Here is a 25,686-nt window from a genome sequence, read left to right on the forward strand (position 1 = left end):
CGAGGCTTGAGAAGAAACTTAAATGGGTTCGTTCGTTTTGTCTGTTGAATGTCACGATGCAAATTTATTAACAAGTATGAAACACATGAGAAGATCCTGTATATACTTCAGATTTACTGTACTGCTTTTCAGTAAAAGACCCAAGAACAGCTTTATTTTGATGTAAATAAAACAAGAAACATCTGATATATATTTTTTTCCTGAGGAGGACAAGACTCACAGATCTGAAAAAGATTTTAAAGCTTTGAAGCTCTTTGTAATTCTAACTTGCCAATGGTCCCAAGATGAACCTCGTCAGGTCCATCAGCAATCCTGAGAGTTCTAGCCGTGGCCCACAGATGCGCTAAGACTGTGTCCGAGGATACACCGGCTGCTCCATGGACTTGCATTGCCGTGTCAAGTACCTTCAACGCCATGTTTGGTGCTGCAACCTGTGTACCCAAAATGATTTTGTCTTTTCAAGATCTACCCTCGTATCGATTTCTGATGGGAACAGAATTTACAAATATATAACTTTGTACCTTGGCCATTGCGAGAATTCCTCGAGCTTTTTTGTTTCCAAACTTATCGAGATGATCAGCAGCTTCCAGAACCAACAACCGAGTTCCTTCCAGTTCTACCCGCAGCTGTATCATACAACCACTCATATAAGACGAACTCATAAGAAGCATTTTTGGGTCATTATAGCACACAGTGTCGTTTACCTTTGCAAGATCAGAGACAAAAGAACCTTGCTCCGCTATGAATTTCCCAAAAGTTTTCCTACTAAGAGCTCTTTGAGCCATTAGCTCCATTCCACGCTCTGCTGCACCTATCAGTCTCATGCAATGGTGCAATCTTCCAGGGCCTAATCTACCCTGATATCACAAACAGACCGATAAATACAATCTCTGTTACTACAAGCCCTGAATCTGTATCTATCTTTAGTAGTATTACCTGAGCAATCTCGAATCCTCGGCCTTCTCCTAGGAGAATATTCTTCGCCGGGACAATCACATTTTCAAAAGATATTTCAGCATGTCCATGAGGCGCGTCATCAAAACCAAACACTGTGAGAGGCCTCTTCACATGTATACCTGGAGTCTGCATGTCCACTAATATCATAGACTGTTGCTTATGTTTTGGGGCGTTGAAATCAGTTTTTCCCTGTACAACACGGATAACATTTAAGAACTGGATTTACTTTTTTAGATAGAAAAGAGTGCAAGAACAGAGAACTAACCATGAGAATAAGTACTCTGCACCTGGGATCCATGGCCCCACTTGTCCACCATTTTGTGCCATTAATGACGTATGAATCACCTTGTCTGTATAACCAACAGAGTTAGCTATAGGGAGTAATGCGGACTCAGCCTCAGTTTTCAGGAATTACCAAGATGATATATAGCATTTGATATGCTTTTGTTTTTTTTAGTTGAGAACTCGAATGAAAGTAATTTCCAACATACTAGAGAATCAAAAATTATTTTACCTTCTAATAGAGCACTCAATATTGGTTGCATCAGAAGATGCAACTTGTGGCTCAGTCATAGCGAATCCAGAACGAATTTTTCCCTCAAGCAACGGAATAAGCCATTCAGAAATTTGTTCTTTGTTTCCATACCGCAGTATCACCTACAAGATAATACAGATTATATAAATACACGTAATAAGAAATGAGATGACTTCTGGACCCGTAAACAGAAACAGGCTTTTCCTACCTCCATGTTTCCAGTATCAGGTGCACCACAGTTAAACACCTGTGGAGCCCAAACGGAACGACCCATGATCTCACAAAGGTAACCATACTCCAGGTTCGTGAGGCCCTCACCAAACAATTGGTCAAAAGACCTGGTCGAGAAATCATGTTTATTCTCGAAAGCTGCCAGTTCTCTTTTAGCTCTAGCAGCACTATCTACCTGCAAGAACCAAGAATCCATAAGTACACTCTCATTCAAGGTAAAAACAGTAAAAGACTTGTAGAGTAATATATACATACAGGAACAAATAAGTTCCATAGGCCTTCTCTCTTTGCCAACTCCTTTAACCTTTCTTCCTCGGGGTGAACAGTCCATCGCAAATCTGATTGAGCAAGTTTGGAAAACTCTTTTTCCATCGGGTAGATGTGAGTTTCCATAAATCTGATCAACTTCTGCCTTAACTCCAATACCTTTCTGTTGGGAACCAATCTCCCGCTTCCATCCACAAGGCTTTCATAGGATGGGCTCATGTTCCTTTTAACTGGATCCCAGATGAGAAACGCAAAGGACCGGTCAAATTATTGTTTACGAAATGTTAACTAAACAGTTTTCCATAGCAAAACTTGAATCTCGAAGAGACCGATTACCAGATGGAGGGTGCTGAGGGAGAACATTTTGGCGCGCAATATAACTCAAGGCAGACTCTACAAGCTCATTGGCTTGAGCCCCTGTATTCCGGGCTCGTTCACCAGCAGAAGCATTCCCCTACATAACCAGTACAATGTCAACGGCTCTACAACTGCATAACAAAGGATCTTAAAGTAAAGGAAAATTCCCGCCAATACCATTAACCATCTGTTGTACACTCCCGTGTAGATTGAAGCAGCTCGAAACATAGAGAAGGCTACGTAGAACTTCCAGTTTGCAGCAGGCCATGGTTTTCCCTAAAGTTCATTTGCCAATATGTCACAACAATCGAAATTTGAGAAAATATAGGCAAGTTATGAAGAAATCTGACTCGGTTCATCTTGCAAGAAAGCGTTTTATATAGAAAAAACAAAATTTAACATTACATGTTATTGCAGGACTTACCGATGCAGAACAGTATTCTAAGAGAAATTCTGGCATCGAAAGCATTCCTTCCGGAAGTCCAGTAGTTTCGAGACCTTCACTCACGTGCTCCTGATCGAGCTGAACATTCACAATGTAATGCTGCCAATACCATGAACTGTATATCAGAGCACGAAGCAAAGAAAACCGATTTGTGAATACAACGTAACAACGAGAATAGCTTATTACCATACAGCTGTATGCGACATCACACATTTGGTTCCCAAGCGTGGACAATTCCCAATCAATTATTCCAATGACTCGATCCTGCTACTTAAGGTGATTTCAGAAAGGTCTCCGAGACTATCCAAGGATCCAACAAAAAAAAAAAAAAGAGCTTGAAAGCCTTCAGACCTCAGAAGGATGAAACACGAGATTGTCAATGCGGAAGTCACCGTGGACAAGGCCTGATGTTGCTCCTGTTGAATCTTCCGCGGGTATGCTTTTGCGTAACCAATCAACAAGCTCAAACATCTTTGGATTCCTTTCGGGTTTGCCTTCACTTGTTGAAGCCAAATATTGTTTGAACCATCTGTCTATCTGAAATTTAGGATATTCAATCAATTCAAAAGATCTTCAGCGCAAGAGCACATAAGCAATAGCAGAACAACAAGCTAGTGATGTCAAGATTCACCAGCCTTAATTAACTGACTAACCTGTCTTTTGCAGTAATTGGCGCGCCGGCCATATTTCTCAAGACCAATAGCATCCACATCGGCAGAATGAAGAGAAGCTAAGGCTTTGGCTGTTGCACGATAGATCGCACTCCTTCTTCCGGGTGCTACATTCTAATTCAAAAACCAATGAAACACACACAATTTACGCCTTTAGGTCCACATCTCAAGCGAGAAAAGCGGATGTTCGGATAACAGAATGTCTTACCGGCAACTTGGGGTCTATAAAAATTCTTCCTTGCATAAACTCCATAATGTAAAAAGCAGTCCCAATCACGGTAGGGTCAGTGCATAAGCAGAAGACTTTAGGAACAGGAACTTGTGTATGCTCACCCAGAGCCTTAAGCACCTACATAACCATCATCAGAAGCTTTAGGCAACATCACAAAGTGACCAGAAAACAGTTCAAATGGTATTACAAAGAAAAACATTTCATCTTCCTAAAAAATCGAAGGGATCAAGGTAAACTAGTATCATCATCTTCACCACTCAAAATTCGAAATTGAGTAGTAGAGTGGGGATTTTGGAGAGTTGAAGATTGATACCTGAAACTCCCTATCAACAGCATGAGCAGATTCCAGGAGCTTCCCAGGAGGCTTCTTCCTCAAAACGTATCGTTTCAAGGAACTCCCTGAGCCAACCTCGATCAGAAACGTGGGATTCGACTGCCCATGTCCGAACTGTAAAAACAAAAAACAAATAAATCTGATAAAGTTTATTTCTTGGCAGAGAAACCATCAAGACGCCGGCGATTGGACAAAGGAATACCTGTGAGACAGTGAACTGGGATGGGTTGGTCGGAAAACCGGAGACGTTGTCGGCGGCGAAACGAAACAAGGCATCGTGATCGAAGCGATGAGCTGATTGGACACGTGTCACCAGATCGCCCGTCCTGCTCCCCATGTTCTAGTTGTCTCTCTGCTCCTCAAGTTGCAACAAATCGAAGAGATTTCATGAACAAGAAGAGCTTTGCTCAAAGATCGTAAATACACGCACTAATACAAACAATACTTTTTTTGGAAAGTCCGTCGCAAACCTTCCCTTTGGATAATTTTATTTATATTTAGCTATCTTTTCAAATGGATTTATTCAGTGACCATGCGGAGTTGCGGACCGTAAAAAAAATACAATAGTAAATAAATCCAACCATTTCGATTAGACTTTTTGACTTCTACGTTTAATCATCGTCTACATTTAAGCTCTAACCATTAATATCACCATCATCATCGTAATTTATATTGGCAACAAAAAAAAGTCATACTTCCGTGACCATAAAACATTTTAATACATCAACAGATACAGTCATATTTGACCAGATGTTTTGACTCGGGACGACATAGATGTTAATCTTATGTTTTACCTAGAAAACCGAATTTTCTTACTGATAAAAAGCTTTTCATCAATTGGACAAGGATGTTTGGAACAGACGACAAAAAATTAAATAAAGCTAATCGAAACTTAAAGGGGGCTTGAACAGTTTATTAATCAAGTTTAATGGCCCATATAAAAACTAAAGGCCCACTTAGCCCATACTAAATTCTCGAAGGATCTTAAAGACCGATGTGAAGGAGATACGCCTAAGCGCAGCGGAAGCCGAAACCCTCACCGGCAATGGCTCTTTTCACCGCGCGGCGCAAATTAGCGACACAACTAAGCAAAAACCTCTCTTCGTCTACTTCTTCTTCTCATTCTTCGTCGTTTTCAACGCTCTCTTCTCGTTCTCGATTCGCCGTGCCTTTAGTTGACAAAGTTTCCTCGACCCGAACCGTACTGGGACCGTGTTACACAGCGACCCGACCCAAGACATCCGGGTCAGGATACTCTCCGCTGAACGATCCTTCGCCGAATTGGAGCAACCGTCCGCCGAAGGAGACGATTCTTCTTGATGGGTGCGATTACGAGCACTGGCTCATCGTCATGGAGTTCACTGATCCTAAACCCACCGAAGATGAGATGATCAATGCTTATGTCAAAACCTTAACATCCGTCGTCGGCAGGCAAAATCCCATTTCATCTGATTTTGTTTCTCATTTCGTTTGTGCGTTTGGAAACTGATGGAGTTCCGTGGTTTTGTAGCGAGGAGGAGGCAAAGAAGAAGATTTACTCGGTTTGCACTTCGACCTACACTGGCTTTGGTGCTTTGATCTCTGAAGAGCTTTCTTGCAAAGTCAAAGGTATCAACTTTTCCTTTTACTCAAATTACTATTTAATTCTTCTTTGCTCTGAGACTGTAATGGTGTTCTTCTACATTTTGGTTTTGCTCTGTTGAATGGCTCAATCAATAATTCCCTTCACTTGAATTGCTTATATCTGAATTATTGGCTGTAAGAATATACGAGAAAGAACATATCGGTCTCTAGGTTTGGAACTTATAAACCTTTGCATATAAGATATCCTAATCCAGAGTTGTGATTCTTCAGGATTGCCTGGTGTTCTCTGGGTCCTTCCAGATTCCTATCTTGATGTACCCAACAAAGACTATGGAGGTTTGTTATGTTTTTGGATTTCTTCTGAATGATTTGGGATATTACGAGAGAATCTTGAGGTGAACTTATCATCTTAACCAATTTTTGTTTGGCTGATGTTCAGGTGACTTGTACATTGAAGGAAAGGTCATACCCAGACCACAGTATAGGTTCACTGAACAGCGCCAAACCAGAAATCGGTCTAGGCCTAGGTACGATAAGCGCCGCGAGACTATGCAGGTGGAGAGAAGAGAACCGACACAGAACTGGAATCAAAATCAACCACCACCATCCATGGGTAGTCAAGCTCCAGCCACTAATCCCGGAGAGTTAAACAAGGGCGGTGGTTAATAATGTTATAAACCCTTCTCTAGTTAATTTATTTACATGAACAAGTGTAATGGAGTTTTTTTAGGCTTATGAGTTATTACATGCCCGCCTTAGATCTCTCATCATGTCGACTATAACTCATCTAAACAGGCAATGGTTAGATTAATCTAAGAGAAATTGCAATCGAAATTAATTATATATGTACAATGATATAAAAGGTATATATACACACGACAGGAGAGATAATTTGATGGAATTTCTGGACCTGAGAATAAGATTTTTCAACATATATTACTGCAACGGTATTTGTCAGCACACCGGAGACAATGTCAGGTTCAACTTCTCCCTATCACCGTCCGTCACGATCCTCACTATCCTCTTGAACGCGAAGTGCACGCAATTCGATAACGCGATCCAGCAGATCACTTCGTACACGAATTCCATTGCTGGATCCGACCACGACGAAGACGAAGACTCATCCCAATTCCCACTTCCGAAACCACCACCACCACCACCACCGTAGTTCCATCCTTTTCCGCCGCCATCGCCTCCTCCACCAAATCCAAATGGACCGTCGTTACCACCGAAATCGCCTTCTAGTAGAAAACGACCAAAATCTCCTCCGTCTTCCGAGTCACCGCCAAATAAAACGCGTTTCGTACGCCGCTTTTTGCGGATCCGGCGGATTGTCTTGTAAGAGCTGGATCTAACCGGTGGAGGGGCGATTGCATCAACGGGGAAGATAACAGCCGATGCTTGAACGATTCCACCCGGAGAGTGATCAACGGTAGAATCGGCAAATGAAATGTGATTGGCCAAATCCAACCGATTGAGGAGAGATTTCCCAAACGCTATGCCTTGCTTCGCCGTGCAAACTGCGACTGTATCGGCGATTAGAGAGAATTCCATGATCCAGAAATCCGACAACGACCTTGTTCGATTTTTTTCCCCAAATCCACCAAAATAGTTTGGATTGGGGATTTTACAACTTGCCGGTAAATTCGGGTAATGACGAAGATATTATCGAGAACCTGATTCGGATCCGATGGAGGCGGATAGATTGGACACGTAACTGGTTTGCGCGTTGAACAGATACGCCACGTGTCTTATAACCAAACGTGAGTAACACTCAAGAAAGGTCCCACAATTTAGCTCTAAAATGTAAAACCCCGATAATGTTAGCTATATAGAACTCAAGATCGGCCCATATATAGCCCAATATTATGATGGCACAGAAGGTGTTCTTGATCTATTTCTCAAGGAAATGTGATCGAATCATGAGTAATAAATAGTTAACACATGTGACTTTCTTCACCATTTTCCGATGGTATTTCACATGTTTTATTTTTCTTATAAACTCGTTGGTTGTGCCTTGTCTAAAAACACACAGAGAAATTGAAGTGAGATTTTATAGCATAATGGATAAAAAAATCGTTTCTGCAGATTGATCATTGACAATTTTACTACAATCTCACGTGCTCACTGACACTTTTTCGGTCTCTACTATGCCTGTCTAAGTCTTCCAAATCATTCAAATCGTTTTTTTTTCCCATCTGTTAAACTTCATCAAACATGGATTAGCCATAATTTATTATAATGCTTTTCCGAAAACTTTCTCGTAGACTCGTAGTATATTAGCTCACGTTTTGGCTTTGAACAGCTATTGTGTACGATGAAAATTTAATCGAAAGAAAAAAATCAACTTCTTAGATAAAAAAAATAAAAATAATCGGTTTAATTAAACGTACTAATTTCAATATTTACCTTATTGGAAGGATAGGAAAACATTATTGATAATCAAGAAGTTAGCATCCCCATGTGAGTTTTACTTTCGGGTCACCAATTACAACCGCTATGTTTGACTTAATACTGATTAAAGTTTGTTTGGCTTCATTGCAGTATATAAGTCAACCACAGGTAAACCTATAGTTTAACTATTAATTTCAATGATATAAAATACTAAGTGTTTGTAGTTTTTTTGTTTGCTTATAAATCAACGTGCATGTAACATTAGGTACAGTACATACTTAGCTTATGTCCAAAGCCATTGCATGTCCTATTTTTGTTGTCTCAAGTTATAGTCAAACATCAAACACCAGAAAACAAATCACGAAATCCAATCTCAATCCAGTTTTCAAAGCAAAATAAATATCTATAATACTATAATTTCAGTTTACATTTTTTTTTATAATGTATAGACATATTAGACTTCCAATGTTTTTGATTCAACCCATAAAAGTTTGTGCTATGAAACCAATATAAAAATCCTCGCAGCTTCGACATTTCATGTAAAGGGTAAATAGAAAAGAGAAGTTTGGGTAGTGACTTCATTTTCTTGTTTTCTTCACCTAGTTTCTTTGTTTCACCCATATTCCATTTGATTTCAAATAAAGGCATCCTTTAGTATATGTATCACAAGTTTCATGTTCAACTTATAAATTGTCTATCTATATATAGAACAGCTGCTCAACGTTGTAGATTAGTTATGAAGTGCCTTTTTATAATACATGATAATGTACTAAACCACATTATGAAACCTTTGATATTCTTAGAAGATAAAGTCACTCTATAGACCACAATATATGATTTAACATGCAACAAGACTGATCATCTGAAAGTTTGCATCCATAATTTGCAAATAGTAGTCGTATATTTTAAGAGTGTGTTCTTGATTTAAATATGCTGTAAATTAAATCATTAATTTCTAAACTTATAACAGGGCCATATATAACACTTGAACTTTAGAATTTTCAAGTGGGAGAAAGTGATTTTCAAATTAGCTAAAGTGGTCGTTAATCCGTAAGTGGTTTATATCTAAAAGCTTTCAACAAAAAGACCTACTTAAATAATCTGGTTTGGATAATTACCAAATTATTGTCTAAAAACTATAATTCCGAATAATTAAAAATCAAGGTAATCGTCCTCTACTTTTTTTTCTTTCTTTCTTTTGTAGCGAATGATCGATCACATATTTACCACCAACCAGAAAAACTTAAAACAACTATTGTATTCCGTCATTTAGTGTGGTTAGTGGTTACTAACCATGACCTATTGACCTATGTAGTTAGTGTGCTTAACGACATCAAAGAAAACAAAAGTAATCAACAATTTATGCCTGTAGAAATTAACAATACAGCCGTTTTGATTAATTACAACGTCTATGATCGATCAGATTGCGTTCCTTTAAAAATTTATTTAAAACTCTATCTTCATAGTAAAGCGACTTACAACGTGGCTGAATTATCTACTGTTACTTTTACCAGTTCTTCAATTTGAATTTTTCAGTAAATTGGGTTAAACCTCTTTTTCACATTAATTATTATCTGAACAAGAAAATCAAATATTCATAAAATGGATTAATTTATGCTCCATCTTTCGCTCTCTTCCAATTTAAAATGTCTCTCCGCAAAGTCTGCCTGCCTTCTCTTAACGTATTCTGATTCTTCTTCTCTCTCTTTGTCTCTGCTCACTCCTCCCATTTTTTTTTCTCCACAGAAATTGTATTTATTTCCTTCACCTCCATATTCTTGGCAAAATTCTTGAAACTTTTGTTGCAATGGGTAAGATCCGACCCGGACCGGATCCAAAAGCGGCATTGGTCTCAGAGATTTGTTCACTGTCCAGATCACCAATCTCTTGCATTCATATCAATCGTAACTCCGGTTCATGTTTCATCGACTGGTATCTCATTCTCGGTGTATGTTCTCTTTTTGTTTCCCAATATATCTATTTTATGTCACTTCTTCTTCTTCTTCTTAATATAATTTCGAAAATACATTGGACGAATCCCATGTTTTATTGCGTTTTATTCAAACAATAACTAAAAAAAAAGGGAAAAAGGAAAAAGAGACCACTGGATTGATTTCATGATTTGGATGCAACAGATCGAGGAAGATGCAGATGTCAAGCTCATACGTAAACGATATCACAAATTAGGTCCGGTTTTATTTCAGTATCGTTTTAAAATTTAATTATGACTAATTACTTTGTCAACGTTATATTATAAACTACTATAAACTCTATAATATAGAGTCTATATATATAGTTGTGGTCTGTCGTCTTTAAGATAAATCCTTTTTTCTTCAGCTTTGAAGATTCATCCCGATAAAAACAATCACCCCAAAGCAGATATTGCTTTTAAGCTCATCCACGAGGTCAGCCATTTTCACCTTATTTTTATAAACGAGAAAATCACAGCAATCTAAAAAAAAAAATATTTATTATTATCAGTTGTCTCAGGAGAGACGATATATAATATAAAAAATGTGGGTGTGTGGACATGAATCGTACGCTTTAATAAAAGCATCTGCGTGTTATCCATGAACTCATTCACTGTCCCATCCATCACAATACGTACTACGATCCTATAACCCGGTTTGGGGAATTTCATTAAGTTTTCTTGAGAAATCCGTTTTATATTTTCCCGGTTCAATGATTCAACTCTAGAGCTATACTACTTATGTAATGTTGTTGTTTTGGACGCATGTAGGCTTATTTATGTCTTTCAGACGAAACAAAGAGAAGATGTTTCAACACGGACCGACGAAGGAACATCTGTCTGAAATGTAGCCGAGTCTCACACAAAACCAAAGAAATCCGAACCGATACTAAACCGAACCGGTTCTGTCAAACCTTCAGAGACATTAGGGATAAGTTCAGAGAAGAGAACAAGGTGATAGAGAGATGTCTAAAGACCAACAACAGTGCAAGTTTCACGGGGAACCGAACCACCGGGAAAACCCCGGTTTTTGGTGTACCAAACAAAAACCGGTTTAATAAAGAGTCGCCGGTTTTTAATCCATCGGATTACAGGTTATGGGGTTATCCACATGTGAGAAATCGAGTGTTGGACAACAACTGGTCGGATTGGAGGGTGTTGATGAGAAGCAGATCCACTTGTGTTCACTCATCGTGATGATTTTGCTTTTATTTCGTTTTTCTTTTTTTCTTAGTTCAAATAAGTAAGAAATATAACTATTGAATTTAGTAGCTAGCTTCAAATGAATTCTTTCATTACTCAAACTGGCAAATCTTTCCATCACAACTTAAACTTGAATTTAAAACTGAAACAATTTGCTCACTAGCTGTAAAGAATAAAACAAGGGAATGGACATAACGAAAATGAAAATTAATCATCCAATAAGCAGTATGAGAACTAACAAGCTCCGTTACAAAACTCTCAAAGTTATAAAAAGTCATGGATCAAAACTCTTTCATAAGTCTTACATCCTCTACATGGTCTAGAAAGGTGTGAAAGTAACAACCCTTAAACGCTTCAAAACCTTGGATTACAAATCTTGTGATTGTGTTCCTCTCGGTATTGTAGTAGAAAACGTAGAAAGGCGCATGTGGATATTGATAGTACGAGGACAAGACAATTTCATTTGTCCGAGTAACTCCAACAAATCTTGCAGTTGTGTCACCAACTAAATTCTTCCACAGAGCAGGCAATACGTATGTATGCTCAGACCATTCATGCTTTTCGGCATCTTCAAGAACCTTCAAGTTAATGCTTGTACAGCTTCCACCGAAACATTGAGACTCAAGTGAACCTAACTTACCATTATAGTTGATCAGACGTTCAGAACCGAAAGTGCCACTTTTCTCTCTAACAAAACTGAACTTCTCCGACCTAACATCAAAGCAAACGATTATGTAATCCTGGGAGGACCTGTTGATCGCTGGATAATACAGAACACCATTGATGCATATCTGGTTATATAAAGAACGAAGAGAATAGAACAAGTGACATTGGATCTTTTTCCATGACGGTTCACCAGTAGTTCCAAATGTCAGAAGTTGATGCTCCCCACAATAATCCACCTGTCCATAAACCAACCAGGTCATGGAAAGTACCTTGTATTGGTTCTCAACAGGATCATAACCAAAATAGCTGTTCACTCCAATCCTCCTCCTCGTTTTCACTTTGGGTAAGGTCAAATACTGACCCGTGCTGGGTTTACATATGACAGGTGCCTGATGCTTAGTTCCCCTTAAAAAACTTATGTTTCTTACATCTCTAAGAAAGACAAGGCCTCTTGTAGAAATAAATCCTTCAGATGAAAAGAAGGGATTCGAAATTTTCATCTGATACTTGGCGGCTAAAAGAGACGAGTGCTGCTGCTCATGATGAAAAATGTGAGGCTGAGATGAGGAGAAGAAGAACACGTGACGATCTTTGTGGCAGGCGAACAATAGCTGCGGCCGAGCCGAAGATCTGGTGAAGAACAAATCCGTGAAATATGTGAGGCGAAGAGTGGAAGCCCATTTCTTCGAGAGGCAGTGAAATCTCGCTACAGATTTAGCGGGCAGTCTCGAAAATATCTCGAAAGTTAGATCAAATGGGACCGGTTCTGATGAGTTCTTCGTTCTCGTGTTGCGTTCCCTGACGGCGACAACATCCTCCGGGTCGTCTTGCCGCTGTGTTCTCATGGCGCAGACAGTAGTTGAAGCCCTAGAGTCCTATTCAAGGCAGCCGTCTGTTCAAGTGTAAAACCCATCAGAGTGTGTGAATCGATGGGCCGAAAGGAAGCCCATTTAGCTACTCTACTGATATATTTATAATAACTTTTATAATCTTTAGGCATTAAATTACAATGCTGACTGTCTAACAAAAACGCGAATCTAGGGATCGAGGTTGGAATGATATCAATTTATTAACTCTGATTGATGAACAAAAGTATTAAAGAGGATACAAACAGCTGCCAAAAATACAAAAGTGCCAGCCTGGCAAATTAACGTATGATTGGAGTGGGACCCATTCTATTTTTGCCTCCGCCCTGTCACTCCACATGCTTCACCGTCTCCCTTCTCATTCCCACATTTAGTGCTTCCTTCATTGTCAAAACAAAACAAACAAACAAAAAAAAAATTTCTTTTCGTTATTTTTTTTGAGTCAGATGTTTTATTTTTCTACTCAAATTCATTTTATCTGAATGGAAAAACAAAAGATTCACCCAATTGTATGTTCGACTTAGGAAAAGGGAAAATACATTTAATTATAGATATATGAGTCTTATTTTCTTTGAAAATAGATTTAAATATGTACAAAGCTTTTACTAAATGTAATAGCAATGTATGAACGGTGTATGCCTATTATTATTATTATTTTTTTAAATAGGGGGGAGATGGGTGGGGCTAATGTATGATGCTGGATATAAATATCATTCTTAGGAAAAATATTATAAACAGAAAAAAAATTAAAACGAAATATTCAACCAGAAAATAATAGAGCAAAAACATGAAAAAAAAAACCAAAAATATGAGACACATGCATTGTCTAGAGCCTAAACAAAACTACAACTCTGTTGGCAAGACACAGATTAAAAAAACAGCCATTTATCTCTCATTGGTTTTTTCTTGCTCATTCTCGTCTTCTCTCACATATGGTGAGAAGATTTGTCGGCGATAATACTTGACCAGATCCCCTTGATTGATCTATTTGATGACAAACCGATATTAATTGCCAAAATAGTGAGAATTTATTATACATTAATGATTACCTATTCAGTATTTTATTTTCCTTCCTTTTTAGTATTTTTCTTCACTCTTTCCTTGTAGAATTTTTCTTTTCCCACAGTCCATCGAAAAGCTTCTCTGTTTTGTGTGGTGTGTTTACGAAGAAAATCTTCTCCACCTTCTTTCTATCCTCCTTATTTTTCAGTGGTCTGGTTACATTTGGCGCGAAAAGTTCTTCCCTTTGTAACTTTCTCTTCTATTATCCGACAGCTTATTTACAAATAAAAGATGTCAGTAAGTGCGTTCTCACTTTTTTTTTTCTCTTAATTATATATGTATGTACTTCTTTGGTTGTCCCTTTCTTCTGGGCTTGGTCGATCTTAATGCCATTTCAACAGAACTACTCCAAACTCTCCATCGTTACTTTAACGATTCCCTCTGTTCATTACTGTTTCTTTGTGTTCTTCAATTCAGTAGATCCGATTCTAAAATACCGTTTCTTTTTATAAAAAATAAAAACCTCTGTTTTTTTTAGTAGACGCAACCACTCAAACTTGAAAACTGGATCTGAAATCATAACTCTAAGTATCTCAATGTAAGGCCTCTGCGTCAAGATTGATTTCCTTTTCCCACAGGTGGCAATAATCTTGGTGTTGGCATTAACTAGTCTGATTCCGGTTTATGCTAAAAGTCAAGGCGCCGGAAAAATATGTGTCGAACTTGGCCGGAGATCATTGAGTACAACAAGACCACACAGTGTCTCGATTTTAGAGTTTGGAGCTGTTGGAGATGGCAAAACGCTGAACACAATTGCGTTTCAGAACGCCGTTTTCTATGTAATGTCATTCGCCGATAAAGGTGGAGCCCAGCTCTATGTCCCTCCTGGGAAATGGCTCACCGGAAGTTTCAGTCTCACCAGCCATCTCACTCTCTTTCTAGAAAACGGCGCCGTTATAGTTGCCTCTCAGGTACGTACCTACTATTTATACTTCTTTGTCCAAAACTTTAATTAATTTGATGTGTAGGAAAAGTAAAACAAATTGTGTTGTAGCATTTGATTATTATTTTCTTTTGTGTGTATTTGTTGTTACTACCAAAGGATCCATCGCATTGGGAAGTTGTTGACCCGTTACCATCGTATGGACGAGGCATTGATTTGCCAGGGAAGCGATACAAGAGTTTGATAAACGGTCATATGCTACATGATGTTGTTGTAACAGGTAACATTAATTGCTTGCTGTTCTCTTTTATATGTCCTTTTGATCTCATTGTCACTTTTGCTTATTTTAAATACATACAGATACAGTATGTTGTTTTACACTTTACGTATATGGTTACTCCATTCATTTTTAGGTGATAATGGAACTATAGATGGTCAAGGCTTGGTTTGGTGGGATCGGTTTACTTCTCATTCCTTGAAATATAACCGTCCTCACCTCGTTGAGTTTATTTCTTCCGAAAATGTAATCGTCTCAAATCTTACCTTCTTGAATGCTCCGGCTTATTCAATCCATTCCATTTACTCTAGGTAAGAGACAGGTCAACCGCGTTTTTAAAAAAAAAAAAGTTTGGTGAAATGAACTCTTGACTATAATCACTGTCCTTATATGCAGCCATGTATATATTCATAAGATATCGGCTCACTCTTCTCCTCATTCTCCTTATACAATCGGCATAGTTCCAGGTTAATTTAGTTGTCTCTGCTTCTACTTCTAATCAAACTCTTTTTTTTTTTTTTTTTTTTGTATATATAATGGAATCTATTTTTGTTTCCCCATGCACAGATTCTTCTGATAACGTGTGCATCCAAAACTCAACCATTAACATGGGGTATGACGCGATTTCCCTCAAAAGCGGTTGGGATGAATATGGAATTGCGTATTCTCGTCCCACTGAAAATGTTCATATAAGAAACGTTTGCCTTGGAGCAGCTTCTGGTTCCTCTATTTCCTTTGGTAGTGAAATGTCTGGTGGAATATCTGATGTCGTGCTCGAAAATGCACTTATACACAACTCGTTGACCGGCATCGCCTTTAGAACCACAAAAGGAAGAGGCGGTTACATCAAAGAGATTGATATTTCAAATGTTGATATGTCGAGAATCGGTACTGCCATTGTTGCTAATGGTAGCTTTGGATCTCATCCAGATGATGAATACGACGCAAATGATCTTCCTCTAGTGACTCACATTAGATTAAACAACATTTCTGGAGTAGATATCGGAGTTGCGGGGAAATTGTTTGGGATCAAAGAGTCTCCTTTTAGCTCGGTGGCTTTATCAAATGTCTCTTTGTCGTGTTCTACTGTTTCTTGGCAATGCTCCAATGTTTATGGATCGTCAAAATCTGTCATACCTGAACCGTGTCCCGAGCTTAAGAGAGTTGATAATGCTTACGGTATAGCTGCAGTGTAGAGAAACCGAAACTCTGCAACAACATACACAACACAAGAAATTTTCTTGGGATTTCTTTTAGGATTCAATGATTCATCCATCAATCAATATTCATATTATTTGTGAAGTTAGAAGAGGTCAGATTCTTTCTCCCAAAATAAACCACATTGTCTCAGATCATACATGTTCCTTTTGATTATTCCGGTTTTGTTTTGACGTCGTTTGCATACTTTGTGACAAGAGAAATCTGTTCAGGTTCATTTCTTCATTCATGTGTAATCATTGATCAAAGAAATTTTGTCGTCAGTTTCATTTTTGCTAAAAAAATTTATACAATATGTCAAGCTTGAAAAGGTTTCATGGGATCTCCTGGTTATTACTAAAACCGAAGTACCGAATATATCAGCTTTATACAGTGAGAGCAGAAATAATCCAATTATTATTTATTAAATAAAACAGAAAACTCCAACAACAACAAAAAAAAAATCTATCTTACTTTTGTCTTTTTATTTTTCCTTTTGTCTTTTCCCAAAACTTAAGTTAACTTGTCTTGAACTAACAGAAACTTCCGAGTCCATCAAGTTTTGACTATTTGAATCTATGAAAGTCTCAATGAAAGGAAAGTACTTTGTTTCCGTTTATACACATATAAAGGTTCCAAGGTACAATGACAATAATATACGGATTTAACTCTGCTCCCCCCTCAACTTACAAGGTTTTGCATCATACGCTGAGACCATTCTAACAGTTTCAACCTCAGATTCCTCAATAAGACAGTGCCTTATCGGATATTAGATTTCGTCTCCAAGCATGGTTGACAACAACAAACCTCGCACAAACTCACTCTTTTTCGCCTTCTCTTGATCTTCGCCTGAGAGTGTAGCTTCTCGAATGTCTCTGCATCACAGATCAAAGCCAGAGAACCAAGTGAGAAAGAAGCCCTATGGGTAGCTTTCTTGGGACCGTAGATTCAATCGATATCTACATGTGTTACCTTTTGAGAGATTCCTTTTGCGAGATTTTTGTAGCGGAGGTTCCTTTGGTCAAAGGTGTAGCAGATTTGCTCGCAGACTCATTAGCTGAAGGAGAACTAAACATAAAAGACGACAGCAACGGATCAGAATCTATATTGGTTGAAGAAGTGAAACTTGAAGATCCACCAAGAAGTGACTGTAAGTTTGCTTCCCGGAGTTCTTTTTTCAAGGCGAGATAAGCAGAGCTATATCCACCTCTTCTCAACCTTCTCCTTCGCTGCACGTAGAACCTCTCATCAAGGAATAAACATATTCACTCCAAATGATTGTGTAATATAGACAGATCAAAGCATCAGATACTGGAATAAGAAAAGATCAAGATATCAAAAGTTGAAAGGATATCTTAAAAAAATTTGCATGTTGCGTCGTAATGTGGCCAACGATATCCAATCCCACCCTCTTTGTGCATACAGGACACACCTGGAATACCAAAAGAAAAAAAAACACATTATATCAGTTCCATGTTTAAGAACCCGACAGATACGTAGCTCAAAAAGTAGCATCCGGATCATGAAAGATCACTAATTTACCGATTACCAGCTAATGACGAATACTCAATTTAATGAAATATTCCAAGATTGGATTGCTAAATGGCTCATCTGATAAGAAGAAACAACATAGATAGACAGAGCATTTCATCATCACGAAGAGCACAACATAAAAACAGGACATTTTCAATTTCAACCAAAGCTTCGAAATTTCTAAAAAGAACCCATTTTTTTTTGCAATAACCGGACATGAAGATTTCTGAAAATGGTAAAGAAGAGTCGTCGATGATCGTTAATTACCCCATTCTTGGCCTCGACAGGATGCTCTTCGTCAATGTGACAACACAGCCCGACAATGTCAAAATCTTCTGCACAAAATGGGCAGATAAACTCCGCCTTCAGATCGTCTTCTCCTTCGAGATCCTCGTACCCTCCACCTAAATACAAATCTGCCCCCAAAATTCCACGGATCAATCAATCTCATGACTAAGCCTAAGAAAGAAAACGTGAATCCTACAGTAACAAAAGACGCGTGAACCTGATCGAGATTGACACCGTCTCGAAGAAGATGATGAGAAAACGGAAGGACAACTGATCCATGAATTCGAATCCATTTCTTCTGATTGATACACGGATTTTACAAAATTGGATAAATTAGAGATTCTTGAGATGAAAAGAGAAAAATTTGAATGCGATCAACGAAACCCTAGAAGGACGGGAGAGCGAGAGAGAGAGAAGAGGAAGAAAAATGGGAGGAGATGGAGAGAGAGTGGAAGCGAGACTTGTTACCGAACTACAAGTTCGGAGAACACAAGACAAAGAAAGACAACATAATATTTACCTGTTTTATCCTCAATTTTTATTCTTATTTATACTTTTGCCCCATTCAAATATCAGTCGTTCACGCGGTTTGGTTTCGATTGGACTGAACAGAAGAAAGGGGTTTTGTTTTGTATGTATGACTATGCTTCACACGTGTGGCGTTGGTCGACCACAAAGTCCTGTCTGAGAAAAGAAACAGCCACATTTATTAGAAAATAAACTGCTACAAAGCCTATAATTATTGGTAATTAATTTAGAATTAGATTCTTTTGTTATAATTAAAAACTCGAGAGCGACATGAGTCATCATCTCAAATTTGTAAGAAACAAACAAAAAAAAGTAGAGAAAATGAAGTTGCATGTGAGTGAGGGGAAAGTGGTGGCAAACTGGCAATAATTAATAACTTATATTTATCAGCAAACAGGGAAGAATCCGATTAAACATTTTGGCAACCAACACAAATAGAGCTTTGTCTTCTTTGCCTTTGTGATTTTGTTAGATCCTCTCTTTCTTTCGTTTTCAAAGTTCAAATTACTACAACCCACATCCACATTACATAAAGAATAAGTGGAAACACTCGAAAGCAAAATTAAATTTGGTCTCTATCACTTATGCAACATTGGGAAACTTTTTCCTAGATGCAATTAAATTTTGTTGGGTACTCCATGTTATTACATGATGATGACACGGATCTTTTCGCATCAATGTAACTTTATATGTACACTAAAAAGTAAAAACCTTTTACATCAATATTGGGTGCCGACTTCCATTGGGCCTATTGGCTATTGCAACGACCCTTTATAATTGTATCAGAAGACTTTTCACTCAATTCCAAAATACGTCCAGCTAGATCTTATCGACTATCTATTCTAACGAGGAGCTGAAAATAACACAAAAATGAAATTCCAATTCAATTCCATTATTTTTTTTTAATCTGCTCTTCAACAAATATTAAGACAACTTTCTCAGTAGTTTTTGTGATCCTTTTGATAGAAAACATGTTTTTGTAGTGCAACAAAATATACTAGGTTCTGAAGACAGTTGTCCAAGGTGATAGGTAGAGTTTACCTCGAATGAGATGCGATTGTATAGATCCTTGTGGCTCGTCGTCCTACAAACTGTAAAAAATTATAAGAAAAATGTCATAGAGAAAATACTTGTAACTTTAAACCAAAAAAAAAAATACTTATAACTTTCGAAAATATAAGAAAATAATCAATATTTTCATAAAAGAATAATAAATAACTAAAATATGAAATTCCTTAATAATATATAAAGAGAGGTACACTTCTACTATGAGCCTCTGAATGTGCTTCTTCCTCTTTATCTCTCTCTCTCTCTCATTTCCTCTCATCTTCTCTCCTCCTTATCTATTGATCTTAGTCCTAACCTCTGGCTCATTAGTCGAAAACAAAAATTTCTGACAATGGAAGCAATCAGATTCTCTAATCTGACAGCTCTTCTTCTACTGCTACTACTGTCACTGTCTCTCACTGTGACTTCAAAGGACCAAACTGTTTCTTGCACAATGTGTTCCTCTTGCGACAATCCATGTAACCCTGTCCCATATCCTCCTCCGCCTCCTAGTCCTCCAAGCTCCGGTGGTGGATCTTATTATTACTCTCCTCCTCCTCCTTCTCCTTCAAGCTCCGGTGGTGGTAAATACCCGCCTCCGTACGGCGGAGACGGTGGACAAAGTTACTATTATCCGCCTGCTTCTTACGGAAATTACCCAACGCCGCCTCCGCCGAATCCGATCGTTCCTTATTTTCCGTATTACTATCACATTCCACCTCCGGGAGATTCTGGATCGGATCGTTTATTGGGCTCTCTTTTCTTTGTTCTGTTCTCCGTCTTGCTCTGTTTTGGGTGACTGAGGGAGGATCATCGGATACATCAGCCGGCAAGTACGAAGAACTGAAACTTCTCTTTTAACCATACTACTGTTTTTTACTTTCTGTTGACAATCTGTATTTAATATTTATTTTTAATTAACATCATAATTACTCGTTGTTCGGAATCTTCAGATATATATCTAAGTAAACATTTTGTTTGAAAATAAGTTTCTTTTGGTGAATTTTTTTTTTTTTTTTTTTGTGTGGCATAAATTGAGCTTGAGTTCTCTGTACTGGAAGTAAAATAAAGTTAGTGGATTAGCCTTTTTGTTTTTTTTTTCAAGGGATAAAAAGTCGAATGTTTTTAGACAATTAGGTAGATAATAAGAAAATGGCAAATATATTAACTCTAGTTTTTAGAATCAGGTCACTGTTAGGAGGCGGAGGAGCTTCAATGTCCATGTCCAGTTATATTTTGCAAGTGTAAGTAGTTAATGAAGAAGAATATGTTGCACAAAAAGCAAAAGCGCTATTCAATTTATAACCATATTCAAAATTGCGAATTGTCGTCTTTGTACTCATCATTCCGACTAGATTTTGATGTTGTGTGAAACTATAGTTGAATTACAAAAATAATTACCGAACAACACAAGTTAATCAGATCTCTGATTCTTGATCCTGAGATTCTTTTTTTGCCAGCGGTTGAACTACTAGCTAGGTGGCACATTATCAAACCGGCGGGACATGTAAGTTTCCTGGCAAATGGAACAGCGCACAATTGTGTTCATATCTTCTTTTGAGTATTTACACCAATGGCCACGTCCAAAACGTTGTAGAATCTTCCGCATGCTGCCCAGTGGCGGCCTGAGTTTGCAACTGAATGCTTGCTAGCAAGCAATCGATGGCAATGGTTTCTGACGTCATACTGAGACCGTTTTAATCTGATCAGAGAGCCATCCATCTGTTGGCTTCCACAACCAACTTTGAAAGAAGCGGACGTTTAGTAAACCCGGACACACAGAATCATTCGCAGGAAAGCAAACTCTTAAGATCTACAACATTTCACTCTAGACATTCGTTAGTTAAAAACAGGTTTAGGCTCCAACAATTACAAGCAAGCGCTTCTCCCTTTTTCTTCCTAAACCCTACTTACATTAAAACTCTTTGCTCGTTTGGTTGACCAAAAAAAAAAACACGTAATAAACCGGGATCAAAACCTTGGATTCCAGTTAACTATTTAATTTTATGCACAATCTAATCATGCCATACCGGCTTAACCACTCTCATTCCATTTGCTCAAACCTAATAAACAAAACCATCTTCAAACATGGTTTTCTGATCATTTGGTTGGTTCCCTTCCTTCGTAATTTCACTAACAATGGCAACTGGTTTTGGTTTAACCACCGTAGGCCAACAATATATTCCATTATTTCTAGCCCAATAAGCGTAACAATCTATTAAATGATCAAATGCATTCATTATTTATACATCTCTAGTGGCTTGTGAGTTGTTGTGGCCACTAGACTAAGAATATACCCAAAAAAAAAAAAATCGGATCAAAGAGTCATACCTTTGACCAATCACGTGATACCTGTGAGAGGTAGTAGTAATATGTTCGAAATCGTCTCAAGGTTACAGGCCAACATTCCGTATGCTCATTTATTGCATATATGGTTCCTCCTGCCCGCATTTTTTACACTGAGTTCAAGTTGTTTCGTTTCATTATCTCTTTTGAAATTTTAATTATAACTTATCTAAAGTTAACTAATCTTTCGTAATGATTGGATCAGCAAAAAGCTCCAAACAAGTCAAACTATAGATTATTTTAATTTCTTCTGCAGTACTGTGGTTAAGGTTTCACTGAAAAAAAGAAGCGGCAAATTCGAACACATTTCCTGAAACTTTTTTTCTTTCAAAAAATAAATGTATGTGCTTAACAGATACTAGTGCGGTCTCCATTCAGTTTGTCTTAATAAAGACAAAACTTGCAGAAGGAAAAATGTAACGATTTTAGTATAATAAAAATAAGGCTTGAATTTTTGACCATTTTCCATTTCTTCTCCAGATCACATAAATGATAAACCAGATACAAAAAAATTCGAAAAGAAGGTTAATTCAACAATTCAAAAACGAACAAAAATTACACATTAATTCGTTAGCTACTGCTCTCAGAATCTGAAACATACTCTTATCCTACAAAATTAATTATTATTTCAACTTTGAAATTCGTTAAGCATAAACAGAAGAAGCATAAGATAGAGCCATGAGTAGCACGGCGGCTTGCTCTTCCTCGCCGAGCTTCTTCCGCCGTTGATTCTCAGCCGTCGATCGCTGCAGCATCACTTCTCTCCCCAACTCCATCAACCTCTGCTTCAATGAGTCTCCAAGCTTCGAGTTTCTGGTGGGATTCTTCTTCTTCTTCTTATCTTCTGATCTATTCCCGATCACGATCCGTCTTTTCTTCCTGTTCCTGATCCCGCATGCGTTACACAGAGACTACATAAGCAACCAGAGAGATCATATCAGATCAGATCAGATCAGATCGGATCGGATTAGATAACGATTCGAATACCACTTGGCCCAAAATTGAGGTTTTGGTCAAGATCGGGAAGAGCCTAACCTTGGGACCTGCGGGACCGCCTCGCCAAAGAGGGGTTTTGCTAGTGCCGCAAATGGCACAGCTCTTCTTCTCATTGCTAATACCTCCATTACTGCTACTGCTGCTTTCTTCGATTGCATCTGCGGATGTGAACTTGCTGCTTTTCATGGCTTCTGAGTCGAAGATCTAAACACCAAAAGAAGTAGCACCGTTAAGTTTAATAGATTCGATCACTGGGATTAACAGCAAGAAGAGGGAAATTAGATCACTCACTGGAAACAAGAGCATTACCAACTTCGTCTCCGATTCTTGGATCGAACAGCAGATCGCGAACGGGTTTCAATCGAGAAGATATGAATCTAGGGCTTCAAATAGAGATAAGAGTGAAAGGGTCCGAGTAAAACACAAGATCAGATGCAAAATCAGAGACGAGAGATAGGATCGGTAAAACAAAGAATTTGAAATTTTGGAGAAACAGAGAGAGAGAGAGAGAGAGTAGCGAGGGAGTGTCAGAGAAACAGAGATATTTTTTTTTTTGGGTTCAAAGAAGAGACCCGACAGATACCACACGAATCAGATCTAAACCAAAACGCCAATTATAAATTGAATTGGGCCGGCTAAACCCTAGTCTTAAACTGACGAAAATACCCCTATTTCGACCCGCCAACAAACCGCAAAACCTGAGGAATTTATTTTGATAATTTTGGGTGAGAAGAAATGGCGCCATTTCGAGTGGCGCGGTGCTTTTTAATAATGGTGTTCAATAACTTTTGATTTCGGTTTTCATGTTAATTTCGAATTTAAAAATTCGCATAAGTCTAACTGGAGAGACAGGACCGTGATTTAGATGTGCCACATAACTTCGATCCGACAAGATCAACGGCTCAGATCTTCTAGCTTCACATTTGTATCCCCAATTAGGACCCAAACCACAAAACCTCTTCTGGAAAATAAAATGCTTTAAAATACTCATAGCAAGCTTATGTGAGTTAAGGCCTAACACTGCATACACATAAGATTCTTAGATTACATCATTCTCAAATGCAAATATAACTCGGTACCAATCCTAAATTCGGCGATTCTACTCAATCCTAAAGCCAGCAAGAAAGTGTTTCGACTTCACATCTCGTTGTCAATGATATCATGCATCATCTGTAATGGAATTAGCCCTTCCGTCCTGATTGCATCTTTGCTTGGGTCAGGACTGATGAAGAACAATGTAGGTAAGCCACGAACCTGCACCAAAAGATTTTTAGTTTATTGTAATGCATCACATTGATACGCTGAGAGGAGGTTGATGAAAAGTTTAAGAGTTACCTGCATGTCGCGTGCAAACTCGTACTCATCATCTGTATCAACTTTCACAATCATTGCATTGCTCTCATACTCTACTGCAAGCTGTTTCACAAAGAACATAATCACCTTAACACAAATTGTAAACGAGATTTGCAGAGTAAAAGCGAGTAGACAGAGACAATCAAGAAGCATATACAATGTTGAGTCTCCCCAATCACACAGTATTTCTTTTGAAAATGGAAACATGCCAACCTCCACGACAAGTTATCTAACAAGTATCTTCACCATAAGGAATGGGGTGAAACACTGATAAGATTGGCACCGTGAAAACGCCTTTTCAATTCAGTTCACCAAATAACTACAGCGTAGAAGAGACTTTAGACAAATCTAGAATGTCCCCAATGCATCCTCATTGCTCCTCTTTAAAGCTGAGCTCTCGACTAACCATAAGATCTTTGCTAAGCTGGAACAGCTGCAATTCAGTGCTCAACACCTATGCTAATTACAATAGTCTTGCACTAGAATTGGCAAAAAAAAAAAAAAACTTAACAGAAACCATCACATTTCAAGATTCAAGTAAATATTAACAAACTACCGGTTCCAAGAGTCAAATGTTTGTAGATAATATAAGCAATACTAGAGGCTAAAACATAACGCAAATGAAATGGAGAAAATGTAAAAAGGTGAGCGATGATACCATTTCGAGTTCCTGGGCCATCAAGATACAAGGACCACACCATGTTGCATAAAAATCGACAATCAGCGGCACTTTCCTCTCTCCTTTCACCAGCTCTTGAAGTTCTTGAGCTGACAATTTCCTCTGTCAAACCATCAAGAAAAGTAAAAAACACATCCTACGAGCAGTGAGGCTCCCACATAAATAATTCAAATGAAGCAATCTTAATTATGAAGCATTTTAGGAGCGCATTGGTCGAATATTTGATAGAGGAATGCAAGCACACATATTATCCTTATATAACTACATCGATGACCAGATCCTTGGGGGAAAATGTCTACAAGAATATTGCCTTTAATCAACTCAATTCCCCAGGAAAACTAAAAGGAAAATCGAAAATTAGAGCTTCTAAACCGACACGACAACATGGACGTAATGGAGAGAGAGAGAGAGAAGGCTAGAAATTGGGCATACCACAAGATAATCTTCTCTCACAAACTTTCCGCGAGGCGGAGCGCAGAGAAGCTTCCGCGGATGCGTCAACGGAGGCGAGAACGGTGAGCTTCGGGCGGTGGAGGAGGAGAACGGCGAGGGGACAAGTCGGAGTTCACTCCGGACAAACAGAGACGACGGAGCATGGAGGGAAGATAGAATCGGCGATAAGGGGCCGTAGAGGGGTGGAAGTGTTCTGGATTGAACAAGAGCCATTTTGGGAATCGAGAGTGGAAAATGATTTCAGTTTTATAGCTTTTAAGGTTTCTCAGTCTTGAGGGGTTTTAGACGATAAGGCAATTGATGTCAAATAATAAAAAAAAAACGATAAGGCAA

At 38.3% G+C, this 25,686-nt stretch overlaps 10 protein-coding genes across 12 annotated transcripts; 4 read left to right on the forward strand and 6 right to left on the reverse strand.

The window, feature by feature from the left end:
* Positions 1–125: 125 nt before the first annotated feature.
* LOC18024867 (probable acyl-CoA dehydrogenase IBR3) lies at positions 126–4,516 on the reverse strand. Its single transcript, XM_006407836.2, has 17 exons — positions 4,232–4,516; positions 4,009–4,143; positions 3,672–3,812; positions 3,446–3,577; positions 3,144–3,329; positions 2,979–3,056; positions 2,772–2,891; positions 2,525–2,623; positions 2,327–2,444; positions 1,979–2,220; positions 1,701–1,898; positions 1,472–1,614; positions 1,223–1,307; positions 937–1,146; positions 705–857; positions 522–626; positions 126–431 (listed from the first exon to the last, which is right to left on the reverse strand). The coding sequence occupies exons 1-17, from the start codon at positions 4,364–4,366 to the stop codon at positions 237–239; spliced, it is 2,475 nt and encodes an 824-aa protein (XP_006407899.1). The 5' UTR covers positions 4,367–4,516; the 3' UTR covers positions 126–236.
* Positions 4,517–4,992: 476 nt separating this feature from the next.
* On the forward strand, positions 4,993–6,355 carry LOC18024868 (multiple organellar RNA editing factor 3, mitochondrial). Its single transcript, XM_006407837.2, has 4 exons — positions 4,993–5,460; positions 5,540–5,637; positions 5,884–5,949; positions 6,053–6,355. The coding sequence occupies exons 1-4, from the start codon at positions 5,075–5,077 to the stop codon at positions 6,277–6,279; spliced, it is 777 nt and encodes a 258-aa protein (XP_006407900.1). The 5' UTR covers positions 4,993–5,074; the 3' UTR covers positions 6,280–6,355.
* Positions 6,356–6,371: 16 nt separating this feature from the next.
* On the reverse strand, positions 6,372–7,285 carry LOC18024869. The gene has a single exon (XM_006407838.2). It carries the CDS (start codon positions 7,165–7,167, stop codon positions 6,568–6,570), a length of 600 nt encoding a protein of 199 aa, XP_006407901.1. The 5' UTR covers positions 7,168–7,285; the 3' UTR covers positions 6,372–6,567.
* Positions 7,286–8,641: 1,356 nt separating this feature from the next.
* On the reverse strand, positions 8,642–12,690 carry LOC18024871 (putative F-box protein At2g19630). The gene is made up of 2 exons (XM_006407840.2): positions 11,485–12,690; positions 8,642–8,689 (listed from the first exon to the last, which is right to left on the reverse strand). Exons 1-2 carry the CDS (start codon positions 12,688–12,690, stop codon positions 8,642–8,644), a joined length of 1,254 nt encoding a protein of 417 aa, XP_006407903.2.
* On the forward strand, positions 9,694–11,195 carry LOC18024870 (dnaJ homolog subfamily B member 3). Its single transcript, XM_006407839.2, has 4 exons — positions 9,694–9,955; positions 10,143–10,194; positions 10,345–10,412; positions 10,748–11,195. Exons 1-4 carry the CDS (start codon positions 9,815–9,817, stop codon positions 11,171–11,173), a joined length of 687 nt encoding a protein of 228 aa, XP_006407902.1. The 5' UTR covers positions 9,694–9,814; the 3' UTR covers positions 11,174–11,195.
* A 1,162-nt stretch (positions 12,691–13,852) lies between the features above and the next one.
* On the forward strand, positions 13,853–16,359 carry LOC18024872 (probable polygalacturonase). Of its 2 annotated transcripts, none has more exons than XM_024159368.1 (6): positions 13,853–14,014; positions 14,352–14,684; positions 14,816–14,936; positions 15,070–15,244; positions 15,330–15,400; positions 15,501–16,359. In XM_024159368.1, exons 2-6 carry the CDS (start codon positions 14,556–14,558, stop codon positions 16,127–16,129), a joined length of 1,125 nt encoding a protein of 374 aa, XP_024015136.1. In that variant the 5' UTR covers positions 13,853–14,014; positions 14,352–14,555; the 3' UTR covers positions 16,130–16,359. The 2 variants fall into 2 exon arrangements, with proteins under 2 accessions (XP_024015136.1, XP_006407904.1); XM_006407841.2 differs by having other exon boundaries at positions 13,853–14,010.
* A 362-nt stretch (positions 16,360–16,721) lies between these two features.
* LOC18024873 (protein DEHYDRATION-INDUCED 19 homolog 4) lies at positions 16,722–18,420 on the reverse strand. Its single transcript, XM_006407842.2, has 5 exons — positions 18,169–18,420; positions 17,931–18,079; positions 17,485–17,562; positions 17,103–17,365; positions 16,722–17,005 (listed from the first exon to the last, which is right to left on the reverse strand). The coding sequence occupies exons 1-5, from the start codon at positions 18,242–18,244 to the stop codon at positions 16,900–16,902; spliced, it is 672 nt and encodes a 223-aa protein (XP_006407905.1). The 5' UTR covers positions 18,245–18,420; the 3' UTR covers positions 16,722–16,899.
* Positions 18,421–19,758: 1,338 nt separating this feature from the next.
* On the forward strand, positions 19,759–20,529 carry LOC18024874 (anther-specific protein SF18). The gene has a single exon (XM_006407843.2). The coding sequence runs from the start codon at positions 19,879–19,881 to the stop codon at positions 20,323–20,325; it is 447 nt and encodes a 148-aa protein (XP_006407906.1). The 5' UTR covers positions 19,759–19,878; the 3' UTR covers positions 20,326–20,529.
* Positions 20,530–22,337: 1,808 nt separating this feature from the next.
* On the reverse strand, positions 22,338–23,456 carry LOC18024875 (GATA transcription factor 15). Of its 2 annotated transcripts, none has more exons than XM_006407844.2 (3): positions 23,178–23,456; positions 22,908–23,072; positions 22,338–22,783 (listed from the first exon to the last, which is right to left on the reverse strand). In XM_006407844.2, exons 2-3 carry the CDS (start codon positions 23,052–23,054, stop codon positions 22,517–22,519), a joined length of 414 nt encoding a protein of 137 aa, XP_006407907.1. In that variant the 5' UTR covers positions 23,055–23,072; positions 23,178–23,456; the 3' UTR covers positions 22,338–22,516. The 2 variants fall into 2 exon arrangements, with proteins under 2 accessions (XP_006407907.1, XP_006407908.1); XM_006407845.2 differs by having other exon boundaries at positions 22,340–22,783; positions 23,160–23,450.
* Positions 23,457–23,827: 371 nt separating this feature from the next.
* On the reverse strand, positions 23,828–25,658 carry LOC18024876 (thioredoxin-like protein CITRX, chloroplastic). The gene is made up of 4 exons (XM_006407846.2): positions 25,333–25,658; positions 24,880–25,002; positions 24,204–24,284; positions 23,828–24,122 (listed from the first exon to the last, which is right to left on the reverse strand). Exons 1-4 carry the CDS (start codon positions 25,564–25,566, stop codon positions 24,006–24,008), a joined length of 555 nt encoding a protein of 184 aa, XP_006407909.1. The 5' UTR covers positions 25,567–25,658; the 3' UTR covers positions 23,828–24,005.
* Positions 25,659–25,686: the final 28 nt, after the last annotated feature.

The sequence above is a fragment of the Eutrema salsugineum genome, unplaced genomic scaffold (genome assembly GCF_000478725.1).
Source record: "Eutrema salsugineum unplaced genomic scaffold, Eutsalg1_0 scaffold_13, whole genome shotgun sequence".
In the NCBI taxonomy this organism is placed as follows: domain Eukaryota; kingdom Viridiplantae; phylum Streptophyta; class Magnoliopsida; order Brassicales; family Brassicaceae; genus Eutrema; species Eutrema salsugineum.

Coding starts and splice junctions, on each gene's coding strand:
- LOC18024867 (XM_006407836.2), bottom strand. CDS start 4,366: ATGGGGAGCAGGACGGGCGATCTGGTGACACGTGTCCAATCAGCTCAT. Junction 858..936: donor GAGGATTCGAGATTGCTCAG/GTAATACTACTA, acceptor TTGTGATATCAG/GGTAGATTAGGCCCTGGAAG. Junction 432..521: donor GAATTCTCGCAATGGCCAAG/GTACAAAGTTAT, acceptor TTGGGTACACAG/GTTGCAGCACCAAACATGGC.
- LOC18024868 (XM_006407837.2), top strand. CDS start 5,075: ATGGCTCTTTTCACCGCGCGGCGCAAATTAGCGACACAACTAAGCAAA. Junction 5,638..5,883: donor GCTTTCTTGCAAAGTCAAAG/GTATCAACTTTT, acceptor GTGATTCTTCAG/GATTGCCTGGTGTTCTCTGG. Junction 5,950..6,052: donor ACCCAACAAAGACTATGGAG/GTTTGTTATGTT, acceptor GCTGATGTTCAG/GTGACTTGTACATTGAAGGA.
- LOC18024869 (XM_006407838.2), bottom strand. CDS start 7,167: ATGGAATTCTCTCTAATCGCCGATACAGTCGCAGTTTGCACGGCGAAG.
- LOC18024870 (XM_006407839.2), top strand. CDS start 9,815: ATGGGTAAGATCCGACCCGGACCGGATCCAAAAGCGGCATTGGTCTCA. Junction 9,956..10,142: donor ACTGGTATCTCATTCTCGGT/GTATGTTCTCTT, acceptor TGGATGCAACAG/ATCGAGGAAGATGCAGATGT. Junction 10,195..10,344: donor TAAACGATATCACAAATTAG/GTCCGGTTTTAT, acceptor TTTTTTCTTCAG/CTTTGAAGATTCATCCCGAT.
- LOC18024871 (XM_006407840.2), bottom strand. CDS start 12,690: ATGAGAACACAGCGGCAAGACGACCCGGAGGATGTTGTCGCCGTCAGG. Junction 8,690..11,484: donor TTCTAGACCATGTAGAGGAT/GTAAGACTTATG, acceptor ACAATTTATAAG/TTGAACATGAAACTTGTGAT.
- LOC18024872 (XM_006407841.2), top strand. Junction 14,937..15,069: donor ACATGATGTTGTTGTAACAG/GTAACATTAATT, acceptor ATTCATTTTTAG/GTGATAATGGAACTATAGAT. Junction 15,245..15,329: donor ATCCATTCCATTTACTCTAG/GTAAGAGACAGG, acceptor CCTTATATGCAG/CCATGTATATATTCATAAGA.
- LOC18024873 (XM_006407842.2), bottom strand. CDS start 18,244: ATGGATTCGAATTCATGGATCAGTTGTCCTTCCGTTTTCTCATCATCT. Junction 18,080..18,168: donor ACGGTGTCAATCTCGATCAG/GTTCACGCGTCT, acceptor TTTTGGGGGCAG/ATTTGTATTTAGGTGGAGGG. Junction 17,366..17,484: donor AACATGCAAATTTTTTTAAG/ATATCCTTTCAA, acceptor GAGAGGTTCTAC/GTGCAGCGAAGGAGAAGGTT.
- LOC18024874 (XM_006407843.2), top strand. CDS start 19,879: ATGGAAGCAATCAGATTCTCTAATCTGACAGCTCTTCTTCTACTGCTA.
- LOC18024875 (XM_006407845.2), bottom strand. Junction 22,784..22,907: donor GCGGTCCCGCAGGTCCCAAG/GTTAGGCTCTTC, acceptor TTGCTTATGTAG/TCTCTGTGTAACGCATGCGG.
- LOC18024876 (XM_006407846.2), bottom strand. CDS start 25,566: ATGGCTCTTGTTCAATCCAGAACACTTCCACCCCTCTACGGCCCCTTA. Junction 24,285..24,879: donor TGGCCCAGGAACTCGAAATG/GTATCATCGCTC, acceptor TTTGTGAAACAG/CTTGCAGTAGAGTATGAGAG. Junction 24,123..24,203: donor AGTTTGCACGCGACATGCAG/GTAACTCTTAAA, acceptor CTTTTGGTGCAG/GTTCGTGGCTTACCTACATT.